Source organism: Rhododendron vialii, chromosome 8a (genome assembly GCF_030253575.1).
Source record: "Rhododendron vialii isolate Sample 1 chromosome 8a, ASM3025357v1".
NCBI classification, from domain to species: domain Eukaryota; kingdom Viridiplantae; phylum Streptophyta; class Magnoliopsida; order Ericales; family Ericaceae; genus Rhododendron; species Rhododendron vialii.
Genome location: NC_080564.1, coordinates 15,599,546 through 15,613,385, shown reverse-complemented (window position 1 = coordinate 15,613,385; position 13,840 = coordinate 15,599,546). Strand labels below are relative to the sequence as shown.

Sequence of the window (13,840 nt, the reverse complement as noted above, 5' to 3'; positions counted from 1 at the left end):
AGAAGGCAAGCCCGACACAAAAGGTATACAGTTCACTCTTATGGGTCTTTTGATTCCAACCCATTTTTAACCCATCTAAACCCATGAAAATATGGATGGATTGAGTTGGGTTATAAGTTGACGAATTTGGACGGGTTAAAAAATATGAATTGAGATTGACACCTCTAAGTGCTACCATCAAATCGGCAGCTGCCAGTAGATCAATGATTGTGGTGGAGGCAAATTGTACGAGCAAACAGGCATGAGGCAACACTAGAAAGTGAGAAGAATAAAAAATAAAACAAGAGAAGGGGCAGAGGCAAATAGAGATAGAAGGGCAAACGTATGTTTACAGACACGAAGTGGGTACAAACACTAAGTAGGTTAGGATCAAAGAGAATACAAGACACAGGATAAGTTTACAGACACGAAGTGGGTACAAACACTAAGTAGGTTAGGATCAAAGAGAATACAAGACACAGAATATATTAAGAAGACACTGGCTTTCATTAACTTGATTTTTACAGAAGTGAAGCTCTCCTTTTATAGATGGAGTAAGCGGGCTTTACAGAAGGGTACATAATTGGTGCCCGTCATTTTTCTACTGCACCTAAGACTTTTGATCAGGGTATTTACTACCCTAAGACTTTCCTTCACAGGCATGACTTTACCTTACATGCATTCATTACTTTACAGACTTAAACTACAAAGTAAACACCGTTTACAGACAGACAAATTAACCAAAGGAGGTATGTTTGATAATGTCGGAAAAGTCAGACCCTGCTTGCTTTTATAAGAGAGGTCAGTGGAACTTACCCGACGACTCTATGTAAACTGAGTTCCGTTGGAAGCTTGGGGTATATTCTGACATCTTGGCTGTCAGGATTCACGCCGAACAAACACATCACCGCTACGATGCCTTTTCAGGGTATGGATACTCGAAAAGTATCACCCAACAAATTGAGCATCTGAGACAAAGACATGTTTCTCCATTTCTTATGAAAAAGAAAGAAGCAGTATACAACCAACCTCATACAACTAGGCATTCAAATCAAGGATACATATGTTAGCCCCTCTTCTCCAACTCCCTAGAGGGGGTACGAGCTCTTTTGCCTCTTCCTACCCTTTTTTGGCTCAGTAAAGAGAACAGTTACATTAAAGATGCAGAAATTACTGAATCATAAAACTTTAACCCCAGATTGTGGGGCTGTTGCCAGACGAACTAAGAGTACATTATGGGCATTTTCAAGCTCAAGCTTTCATCTGTTACATCTGCAACGTCAGTAAACAGAGCCAAGTTAGTTCCAGTGTTTTACCCGATATTTGAAAACAATCAAGGCAAGGAACATTAGGAACATACATTTACAGGGTGTACAAAAATCAATCCGGTGATTGACTCCTTGATAAGGTGACGTTGAGAAATTGCAAAAACCCAATCTTGCGTTCTGTCAGGGTAGTTATACATTATGATTTGACGGAGGATCATCCCTCCAACCTTTACTCAGCAAATCATAGTTGATTGATGCAAGCTGGGATAGATTCTGAAGAGGACAAGCAACAGAATCAGAGCAAAATAGAAAACAATAGTTTTTGTCAAACAAAATTTTGTTCGGAGAAAAGTAATAGCCAGTAACTGGTAAAAGCAAACAGCTATACTGCTGATCCAATTGAATGAGTTTGTTCCAAGCATAGCAACTATAAATTTGCCAGTTTTTCCGTTCAACAAGTGACAATAACAACAAAACCCGAGGGTATAAAGGGAAAACAGAAATTAAAAATCTCTCAGCATTGTGCCACAGTCGAAGAATAGCTGGTGTAACTACAGTGCAAACAAGACAAAATACTAGACGCTTGTCCAGCCAACTCTGTTCAAAGATACCTTAAAGGAGAAATTGCTAAAGGAGTAGTTGACAGAAGAGCCAGAATCGAATTCTGCAAGACCCCGACATTCATCTCCCTGATCATTATTTCATCAAAAAATAAAATAACTCAATGTATTAAAAATAACCAATTTAAAAGCCCTCTCATGGTTTTGTAAAACTGGTAAAATTCTGCAGTATAGTACCAGTTCATCATGTCGGTTGCTTAAGCAACTACTGCTACCGCTTGTGGAACCACTCTCACTGTCATCATACTCACTGGCTGCATAAACATGTTCATCTGAAGGATTCCACGAGAAGCGACTTGTAAAGTAGCTGGTGTCAAGAACACTTTCTGAGGAAGGAACAAATGCAGCCTGGGAGAAAAGAATAACTACAAATTGCATCAGTGATCCCAACCAACTTTTAGTGCGCTACGGATCTGCATAATGCAATATATAGTCTCACAAATGTTATTATTAATATTGTTTGTCTACCTAGTGCGCCAACAATTTTTTTTGCTCATCTTCCCTCAACGTGGACTGACGTGATAAATACTTTTGTAATTTTTAATATAATTTCCTTTTCAAAATAAAAACAAAACTTCTTGTTCATTGTCCTATCTTAATTTTTAAATGGCAGTTCTACCCTTTCACCTCTCCCTCTCACTTGTTCCTCCTCTTTAGCCTTTTTTCTCTCTTCCCCCTCATTCTCCAGTACAACATCCACAACCAATTTTTATCACTGCTGGCCATCCTTCCTTTGTTATAGTGTGAAACCATGTATACGTAGAATTAGCACCTTCAAGGTGGGTAGTACCAACAGCTCCTCCTTTCTCTCTCTCTCTCTGACCCTTTCACCTCCCTCTCATCTCTTCTCTTCAGCTAGGGTTTTGCCTGCTGTGGGGGTGGGGGGGCGGCTCTCCAGCCCTCCTCCCCCCTGGGAGTTGCTATTCTCCCGCCACTTCTTTTTTCTTCTCTCTTTCCTTTTTTTGCAGGTCTTTTCTCCGTCGCCTCACTCCTGCCGGTTTCTCCTCCTGCCTTGCCTCTCTCCCTGATAGCCCGCTGGCTTCTTTCCTTGGTGTCGCTAGTTCAGCCTAACTGCGAAGTGTGGGTTGGCGGTTGTTGGGGCAAGGTTTGTGATGTTCTCCCACCAATTTCTGCACTCCGGGGTGTATTTCGGTCTGGCCTAACGGCAAGCGGAGACATAACAGCATGCATCTTGGGACGGCAATGGCTCGTGCTTTTGTGGGAGATGACGTTGCGGGGTTGCTGGATTCTCTGTCCGTTTGTGAGGGCTGAATCGGCAGTTGCTCAGCGGACATTTAGAGGGTCTGGAAATGCGTGAGGATCGCGACAGCGTGGCTCTCATCGTCTGGTGGATTGGGTTCAAGGCCATGGGGTTTTTCGGTGGTGGTTTGGCTGCCGGGAGTGTTTTCTCCGGTTGTTGGGTGTTTCAGCAGCGACTGATCTGCTTAGGGTTAGGGTGATAGGTGTGGGGCTGTTTTAAATCTGGGTTTGAGGCCCATAGGTTTCTAGGCTTGGCCCAATTGGTGTTTCCTAGGTTTGATTTCTTGCCAACCTAGGATTTGGGTCTTGGGTGGGCAGATGATAGTTCTTAGCTTTGCTTAGGATTTGATGTCATCATTTGTCCTTTTAATCTTTGGAACATTTTCAAGGATTAATAAAAAAAATGTAAACGTAGAATTCATACAATATGAACCATTTAAAAAAATTCCTGCATAACTAGATCTATAAATTGGAAACAAGTTAACTCTCATCATTGAACCCCTAACACTCGATGGGACATCGGGACTCAACTCAGACCACTAAGAACCTTCAGATGTCTCATTAACAATCTCTCTGCTTTCGGCCATCAAAGCCCTTCAGCTTTTTAAACCTTCAGTTATGGTGTGCCCACCTCGGAGTGATGATTCAATTGATTGAAAGGGAAAGGGCAGAACTCAAGCTAGGGTTTAGAATGCTCGGAGGCTGAAATCCCATTCAATGATGTCTGCGAAGAAGGGAGATTGAATTGAGTGTGCAAAATTACAGAGAAGAGAGAGAAATAGGGTTTGATGGGTGATTGGAGAGAGTGAGTCAATTACAGAGAGAGAGAGAGAGAGGGGCAGAGGAGGAGATGTGATTTGAGGGCAATTTTGTGCTAAAAGTATAAAAGCTGGCAGCAACGTCATCAAATGGTGTAAAATTGCTTTTTATTAATGAAACTAACAAACTGCACAGAAAAAGACGGAAACTGGATGCAATTAACGGACACCCAACATGCCTGTTAGCATTCTCCTTATTAATATACTTCAATTATTCACATCTCTTTCTTTATTCGTGTTTCCTTTCTTAGTTTCCTTTTCTTTCAGCTGAATCTTGAACTCCAAAGTGTCTTTCTAAGGGTCAAAGAAATTGGAATATATTCTCTATTTCTTCACTCAACCAGAATCTAAATTTACGACAAAGACAACATACCTTCTGCCTCGCAAGGGTGTCCCAGTTAATATCTCGGAAAAATGGATGTTGTTTTACCTGGATAAGAATTTTTGTCCCAAATAACACCCATATCAAAATTAGACCAAGTCTACCAGACGATGAAGTTAAAGATAATCAAGCTGTATGAAGAATCAATATCACCTCTGATGCACCTCTTGCTCCTAGCCTCTGCTGAGGATCTTCTGTCAATAACCTAGAAAACAAATGCATCGGCAAACACTTAAGTACCCTATATATAATTGCCTATAATGGCATAACAAAAAACCCAACAATTCTCTTACAATAAACACCTAAAATGACTATTTCAAATACCGTGATTCATGCAACCAAAAGAGTTTTCTTACTGATCAATAAGGTCCTGTGCTTCATAGCTCATTTCTTCAGGAACCCGCGGCCAAGGTATTTTTCGGTTGAGAATATTATCAAATATTGACTACAGCAGAAACGAAGAAGACCATATGAGGGAACTTAATGAAAATAATAATGAACATTACCAAGAAATAACATTAATCTAAATATTTCTGCAAGATGCATCATTTTGGAATATGAAAGAACTAATTCAGAGGATATACACACAACCACTACTAGTGCCTAATAACAGCGTCCTAATTAAGTTTTATGAGACAACTAAAGATATTCTTCCTAAAAACATGAAACTGCCATCTATCCACCAAAACTTCTCCATCAATACCTACGTACCATGCATAATGGGCAATGAGGCAAGAAAGTTAACCATAACCTGACACCCGTGCTAATTGACCTGAATTTTGTAGTGCAAAGTTGAAGTTTTCAAATAGATGGCACACCTAATTTTCCAGATGCTACCAATCAGGTCTATTGGATGATGTACACAAATTAAACTTGTGGTTCAGTGTTCTTGATGTTTGTAGGTATCATCACTGGAAACTTTCACTAAACTTGACTTGTCCTATTAGGGCCGCCTAGGGGTTTAAAAGGCTTGTTGGGCATGTTAAGTTTAATCAATAATCCTACGAAAGAGGCCTATCTTAATTTAATTTAATTTCCTTTATCCTTGTCTTCATTTGCCCTTTGCCCTTTCTCTCAAGATCTGGCAAGTGAAAGTTTTTTTTTTTTAAAACACCAAAGGAAATTTCATTAATCATAAAGATCAAAAGATGAAATCAGTAAAACGTGAAAAGAAATGCATTGAGAGAGCATCAAAGAGTCCAAAGTTCTACTGCTGCTAGCCTGCTACTAAAAAAACCTTAACCTACCTCCTAGCCATTCGATTTTTTATTTTTAAAACAGAACAAAAGGAAATAAACACAACATTGTAGACAAGGTGCCAATAAATACAAAGCTGATCAGACATTCCCATGTCCACTTTAAATTTGCACACTGTCTCAGAAAAATAGGTGCACTAACTGATAAATTAGCCCCTTTCCAATAAGATAGGTGCGCCCACCAAAGTCACCAAAACCCCTGCAGTTCGCCAGAAAATGTGTTGCCAGAAAAACCCCTGCACGATTTGTCGGCAGAAATCACCTTTGTAGCTGGAAACTACGCCATGGTAGCCACTACACCCTAAACCACAGCCACCGCTGCAGCACATAAACGCCTCTATCAAATCCCCAAAACCCCAAAATTGAGCTCCTCAACCCAAAAGCCATTAAATCACCCGATTTACTGGCCCCAGAACCCCCCTCCAAGCCCCTAAAAACACCTATCTAGCACCAAATCGCACCCCCCTTCTCAATCAAATCCCTCAAACCACAAGCCCCAAAACCCCTCAACCGAACCCTTCAAAACCCCACAAAACACCTATCCAGCACCAATATTGCAGTCCCCAAAGCCCTCAATCGAAACCTCAAAGCGCTGCTGCTAGGGATGGCAATTTCCCCATATCCAATCGATGCCCGCCCTGCCCATATGGAGGCAGGGTTTACCCAAAAAATTTCCCCAATAGTAGCGGGTATGGTGGGATTGAAAGAAAACCCGCTCGGATATGGAGCGGGTATGATTTTGTAATCCCCACCCCTGAATACCCGTACCCGCGCCATACCTGTCCCGAACCCAACTATACATACTACATACACTATATCATATATGTATATGTACATAGGTATGAGTATATATGCATATTTAAATAATGGGCAAATTTCACTCAGACCCCCTGAGGTATCTGACAATGACAGAAAGTACCCCTCAGTTTTCAAAAATGACAGAAACCTCCCCTATTTCACAGTTTGGGTTTCATTCCGTTAGTTCCGTTAGTAAAATGGACGGAAAATGCACGAAAATGTACAGAAAATGAAATCTTCAATTTTATTTAGTTCTACAGCTATCTTAGGGCTCTCATTGAAAGTCCTAGAGCCAAAAATTAATTATGATCATTTAGGATAAAATAATTTAAAAAATAAAATCTTTGTACCGATTCAAACGAATTAAAATTTGGAGCATTTAAAATTTTGCTCTTTATTTGATTTTAGGGCTTTCAATGAAGAGCAAATACTTAAAGTGCTCAAATTTTCAATCCATTTGAATCGGTGCGAAAATCTTATTTTTCTGATTATTTTATCCTAAAGTGCAATAATTAATTTAGTTCTAAGATTTTCAATGAGAGCCTTAAGATAGCCGTAGAACTAAACGAAAAGGAGATACTTAAGTGTTCCAATTTTTAATTCGTTTGAATCGGTGCAAAGATTTTTATTTTTTTATCATTTTATCCTAAATGATTATAATTAATTTTTGGCCCCAAGGCTTTCAATGAGAGCCCTGAGAGAGCCATAGAACCAAATGAAGAGAAGATACTTAAGTGTTCCAATTTTTAATCCGTTTGAATCGGTGCGAAGATCTTATTTTTCTGATCATTTTATCCAAAATGGTCATAATTAATTTTTTGCTCTAGGACGTTCAATAAGAGCCCTAAGATCGCTGTAGAATCCGTACGTTTTCCGTCCATTTCACTAACGGAACTAACGGAATGAAACCCAAACTATGAAATAGGGGAGGTTTCTGTCATTTTTGAAAACTGAGGGGTACTTTCTGTCATTGTCAGATACCTCAGGGGATCTGAGTGAAATTTGCCCTTAAATAATTACCTCTTTAATTAGCAAATTTAATCAATTGCTACCTATTATAGACTATTTAATATCCTAAGAGCATTTTTAGTGGGCTAATCAAAATTGTATAACCAAACCTTGCCACATCGCCTTTTGATTATCCATTCAAGGGGTTGCTAACATTAGCAATGTTGAGGTCCACAATGGCATAATCAAAATTGGATAACCAAAACTTGCCACATCACATTTTCAAACGACAAAAAGCTAAAAACTATTAATATAGAAAATATTTTTTCAAAAGTTTTTAAACTAATAAAAATTATTTATTAGAAATACAAAACCATTTTTTGAAAAAAAAAAAAGTTTTCATTATTCAAGAAAAACTGTTTTTTCCCAAAAAAATAACAAACAATTATGGCTAAAAACTATTTTTTTTTAAATTATTTTTTAAAGTAATTTTTTGACAATATGGTTGAAAAAGAAAGAGAGGGAGAGTGAAAATGGAGGAGAGATATGGCCTTTGTTTGGTTTTCATCTTTGGGTATTTTAGTTTTGGTAGTGGGTGGAGAGAAAAATAGGGTAATGATTGGAGAGAGGGGTAATGAATAAAGAGAGATAAGAGAGAAATGAAAGTAATAATTGAAGAAATATGGCAATGATTAAAGAAAGAAATAGGGTAATGATTAGAAAACAAAGTTTAACTTGAAAACGAACAGAGAGTGATTTTTATGTAATGATGAGTGTACTTGATTGGAAAATAAGGGTCCACTAAATTTGATTACTGGCAAAAGGTTGCTAGTTTTGGTTATCCAAGGGCCAAAATTTGGTTAGTTGTTAAGAGGTTGCTAAGTTTGATTATTCCAATGTGAACACTTTTTTGAGCAAACATTGCTAATCTTAGCAATATTTTGATTTTGATTAGTCCACTACGGATGCTCTAAGAATATCAATTGAGATTATATTTATAAATAGAGATATCAAATTAGTTTCATTCTTGACTTCTTATATTTTTTTGTTTGGATATGGGAATACTCGAGGAAACCCTGATCCTTATCAGGAGGCGAGTTTGGTTCTTTATTTAATATCCCCTGTGGGGATCGGGACAGGGATGGTGAATGGTGAATGACCCTCCAATTGGGGATTGGATATGGAATAGGGTCCCCCCAATCCATACCCAACCCATTGCCATCCTTAGCCGTTGCACCATAGCAACCCCCAAAACACCTTTCAGAAACAGGAATATCGGAACTAGAAAGAACAAAACCAAATGGAGAGAGAGAGAGAGATCAGGGAGAGAAATTTCAAAGGGGAGGAAGGAGGCAGGGAGGAGGCGTAATAGGAGAGAAAAATGTGTACAAAGAAAGGTCTGAGATAGAGAGGGGTCTTTGTTCCGAGCAAAGTGTAAGTTGTCATAAGTACTGTAATATGCATACCAACGCCCTCCCACCTACAGTTATAAGTCATTTTGCTGGAAATGTGCCTACTTGTTCAGCGGCTTTAGCCTACTTCAAAAGGTTAAAAAAGTGAGTTTGGGGACCAAAGTGAAGGTTCTGGAAGCCTGTGGACCAATCTGACCTTGTTGAAGTTCAGGATGAGTGTAATTTCTACTCGAGATACACAATAAGCCCTGTTTTTAATCTTTTCAAAGGGGATTTGACAGAGCGATAAAAAAAGGAAGTCTTAATTTGTTTTTCAAACTTTGGTAGAGGTAGAAAGAGGCAAGAGAAAAGAAGAACAAGGAGATCTTGAAGCTTTTTCTATGGAGATTCCACCAAGAATTTTGGATCTTATCTGCCCCAGGAGCAGTAAAAATAACATTGGGCATTGACGAAACCCCCACGAGTAACTTTTAGTTTGTACGTGTTTTAGAGAGTTCTACCATTGATTTATAATTGCATTACATTGAGACTTTCGGACCTTTATATGCGAATCGACATTTCCTCTCCATTGAACATGTTCTGTTTCGGTGCTTTCTAACATATAATAATAAAATCACTTTCATTGTCGTCGTAATTAAAAAATTCATTAAGTAATGCTTAAAGAAGCCAAGTTCCAAAGATATCTAGAATGATTGGTCAAAATCGAAGATGAATTCCATTGATTCATATTTACACCATTGCTCTAGATGACACTAATAGTTCTTTGTAGCCATCGCGCATTAATAATTAATTAACCCTTAAAATCCTTAAACTAATGCAATTTTATAGTTCAAGGGTAGAGTGGATTCAACCAAAGTCTTCTTCACCTTGAAACCCTAATCACTTTAGATAGTCATTGTTCGATTTAACATGAGTTTGATAATATTTCACTCTAATGTTTGAGAATTAGCCTTGAGAATACAATAACTTAGCCTATTGATCCCGGCGGAATAATATCTGGATTCAAACCAATATCTTGTTTGAATTGAGATGTTTTGGTTCCATCACTTATTTTCAGTGTTCTTAAAAACAGCCTAGGCATCCATTAATCAGCGCCTAGGCGGTATCCCGCCGCCTCGCCTGGTGCCCTAGGCATTGATCTAGGTGCCAGGCCGATTAATTGGCCCCCAGGCGGAATTAATCGATATTAATTGAGGGTGCAAAACTTTTCTGATTTGAGGGAGTTAGTTCGGTTAATGTACAATAAGGGTTAGAGTATAGTTTATAACATATATACGTATTCTCGTCGATCCATGTGTTCAAAAAATATATATATATTGATCAAAGCCTAATCGATTTGATCAATGTATTGAAAAAAAGGAACTCTTAACTAAGTTCTGCATCTTATTTGAGGTTAAGACAGGTTGTATTGGATTACATTATGGATTATGCTTTCACCAATAATATTGCATAACACTTGCTCCCTCCGTCCCACTTTAAATGTCCCCTATGGGAATTCATGCATTTTCAAAACCAAAAAAAAACATATTTCTACTCTCTTTTTTCTTGCACCAAATTAAAGTGCTCAGTATTATTCTTGTTATCACTGTCATTTTGGGGAGGGGGTGGAGAATATTTTAAAAAATCGACTAATCTCTAAGTGCCGATTAATTAATCGGCCTAGGCGGTGCCCGGTCATCCGACTAGCGCCTAGCGACTTTTAGAACCAGAGTTATTGATCTCATACCATACTGGCCGGTACATCCCGTTCTGGCAAGAAAACGAGATAGTAGACACTCTGTTCTGTCGCAGGAAAATTTTCGGCATTTTTTGGACTGTTTTGGCTATTCCAGGTGATTCCGGCATATTTCGGTCCTGTTCCGTAGTTCTGACAGTACAGAAACAACATCGAGCTTTCTTTGATCTGGGTTGACCTCTCTTTAATGGAGGAAGTCGCAGCAAATTGGAACGGCCAACGAAATTGACTTATGTGGTACCACCGAACGCTTAAGTTACTGCCGCCCATGGTTCTAAAAAACGGCCGTTAGGTAACAGATTTGGGAAGGCCCGGTACGGTTACGGGAACGAATAAATCACAGGAGAAACGGCCGTTACGTAACGGGAATCGGGGTGTAAGGGCCATTACACCCCGTTACACAGTTCCAGCAAACAGAACACAGAGATGGGAAAAAAAACTTCAAAGGAGAAAAGCTTCCACTGGGTCTTCCCAAATAGCTTTGATCAAAACGAAAATAAGGGAGAAAAAGCTGCGATTTCACCTTCTTCAGTTTCGGCTTCATCTTCACGTTCTTCAATTTGGGCTCCTCGGAATGTTTTTGCTCTTCTACCGATTTGATTTGGTATGTATAGGCTGTGATTCAGGGTTTTTAGTGATGGGTCAGAGGTTATTTGGGGCTCCAATCGTGGATTGAGGTTCGTGGTAGGTTAGGTTTTTTTCCCGAAAGGCTGGGTTTCTTTGAGAATGATGACTCTGTGATGAACGATACTGTATTGAACCACGATGACTCTGGAGAAAGTTTCCCATGAAACAGGTACAGGAGCCGAAGTTTCTCATAACTCGACACCTGTGCAAAACCATTTAAGACACCCATTTTCTCTGTCCTCTCTCTCTTAACCTCATAAGGCAATAAACTATCCAACATAACCTCATAAGGCCAGTACGAGATTGATAACTTTGTTCAGAATACTGCTTTTTTTACGGTGAGCAAAACAACCTATCAGAGGTCTTGACTCAAAATCTATTAACTGTCAAATTACACTTTTTAACAGACAATAGAACAAACCAAAGTTAACTGAAATAGGTGAGAGATTGTAACCTGAGGATGCTCCGCATTGAAAGGCGGAATACCAACAATCAACTCAAATAGAATCACACCTACTGACCACCAATCCGCAGATGCGCCTGAGGAAAATGGCACAGTACATCATGGTGAGTCCTACCAATTATCACTTGACAAAGAACAAAGAAAAACCCTAGTCAAATAATGTAAAGAAGACAATGAAAAAAGGTTATGTTGGATTATCACTCCACATATTAGCCCCAAACTGTCGACTCATAGTGGTAGTAACAGCAACACTAAATAAGATTGAACTCATAATATATACTAAGCTCTGCACGAGCAAATGAATGGATTTTTGCAATTATAGCACCACTACTGAGAAAAAGAGCCAAACGAACCATGTCCTGTCCCCAATAGAATCTCAGGTGCCAAATAGTCAGGTGTTCCGACAGCAGATCGTTTCTTTTGCCTGTCTCGTTGATGCTCAGATATAGATAACTGAGTTTCATCTTCTCCCAGTAGCGTAGTCCCACTAGCTGCTGGACCAGATAAATCATCTGTGCTGTTGATGAGACCAACCTTTGAAAGCCCAAAATCTGTTAACTGTGCATAAAACACAAATGCCTTGTAAGCTAAACCACATGACAATCACCTCCCCTGATGTTTCGGTAAAATGCAGTCGCCTCGTGGTTTCAGAAACTAAAAATCATTTGTTCTTTACCGAGGTTACCAGAAAAGCTAAAATTACTGAGATATGTAGAATAGACATCTGTTTTTAATCTAGCAAGTTCTGACCCTTATATAGCCGACTGCAAAGGTGACGTTCCACTTAGTTCAGGGACATCAAAGGAATCAGAACTAAATCAAGGCCAAGACAAATTGCAACATCAACATAATGCTCGTGTATTAGATTTTCTCGGAGTGCAACAATTTGATTGGGTTCCTAGCGTTCGTCTAGTACATCTTGTCAACAAATTGAAGCATGAAGAGAGAAGATCATTGCATGAATACTTTTCATTGAATGATTTTTGGAAGATAAGTCCCAAGCGAGTTGAAGTATTCTAAAAATCTATTCAGGCGTGAGAAATTGTTTCAGGAGGGTGATTTTGTTATGGACTTTTTGCGAAAGGAGAGTTTTCCCGTGGGAACCTACAATACGTTGAAACCGAGGAAGTATGGTCCATAAAAATTGGTGACAATGCTTATGTGATTGATCTGCCTGAGACTCTGAAGATTTCCAAGGTTTTCAATGTGGCTGATCTATTTAAGTACCATGCTGAGAAGCCACTTTATCCAAATTTGAACTCGGGGTCGAGTTCTTTCGAAGCAGAGGGGACTGATGTAGAACACATGCAAGCCCAATTTTATGACCAATTGGACCAGTCGAAGCCTCGGACGCCCAAACGTTGTTTAATTGCAAATTTTACCCAATTTGGCAACTTTAGGACGAGCTCGGATCGGGCCCAAACTTGGTGGGCTGACTTATTTTTGCACTGCCCTAGGTTGATGATCGATGGTGTTTTTCGGCCTAAGTCTTTCGTTTAGGCATCCAATTGGACATTTTTGCCATTTTAGGAAATATTTGTTTCGTTAATAACTTTTAACGTATAATTCCGTAGAAGTTGATTCTTTTTGGAAAAGTCATGTTTTTCTTTCATTTTTCCAATTTTATTATTTTCCCCAAATTTTGGGAATTTTCGTTTTTGAGTTAGGGTTTTGCTAGGGTTATGTATTTTTCCTATGAAAGGGGTTGTAACCTAATGTTTATGCAGCTTTGATCAATAATATTCAGACTTTGTCTTTTTCTCTCGTGGACTCGAGTTTATCATACGTTCGATTAGTACGCAACTAATCTCTTTGTTAATTCTGCTCTGTCAAGCATGGAAATGGGACGTGGACAGAATACGATATGGAGATGTTCACACCAGTCAACAACACAAACATGGAAAGGACGTGAATGTATATTAATGACATATAATCGACGTACCTATACTAATAGATGCAAAATGTGAAAGAAGAAGCTGAAAACTTTTCACTTACATAATCCAAACTCTTACCACAAGTAAACCCAATTACAGAAGTCCATTGCACATCTTGCGTTCTCCTAATCGGTCCACATAATGTAATCTTGTTAAAATGTTCCAACTATTTTGGAGAAAGGTGACCTTTTTTTCCAAGAAAGTGTTGGGTCCCTTCTCAGTTTTTGATACATAAGAATGCAGGACTTCCCATTAAGAGATGCACCAAATAACGATCGATGAATCTTTTGGATCTTATTCTTATTGACCAAAGAGACACGACTTTGCAATGGCTCCCTTA

The 13,840-nt window shown here is 39.0% G+C and overlaps 1 protein-coding gene across 2 annotated transcripts in view; it reads right to left on the bottom strand.

Moving 5' to 3' along the window:
* Positions 1 to 948: 948 nt before the first annotated feature.
* Positions 949 to 13,840, bottom strand: part of LOC131335994 (probable serine/threonine protein kinase IREH1) — a 29,945-nt gene continuing 17,053 nt past the window's right edge. The window contains exons 10-18 of one of the 2 annotated variants that reach the window (XM_058371597.1): positions 11,920 to 12,124; positions 11,558 to 11,643; positions 4,684 to 4,772; positions 4,481 to 4,532; positions 4,319 to 4,375; positions 2,045 to 2,215; positions 1,859 to 1,936; positions 1,340 to 1,520; positions 949 to 1,251 (exon numbers count right to left, since the gene is read on the bottom strand). In XM_058371597.1, coding sequence (XP_058227580.1) covers positions 1,437 to 1,520; positions 1,859 to 1,936; positions 2,045 to 2,215; positions 4,319 to 4,375; positions 4,481 to 4,532; positions 4,684 to 4,772; positions 11,558 to 11,643; positions 11,920 to 12,124 — 822 coding nt within the window. In that variant the 3' untranslated portion in view covers positions 949 to 1,251; positions 1,340 to 1,436. Of the gene's footprint in view, positions 1,252 to 1,339; positions 1,521 to 1,852; positions 1,937 to 2,044; positions 2,233 to 4,318; positions 4,376 to 4,480; positions 4,533 to 4,683; positions 4,773 to 11,557; positions 11,644 to 11,919; positions 12,125 to 13,840 lie in introns of those variants that run through there. The other variant, XM_058371598.1, reaches the window with a different exon arrangement.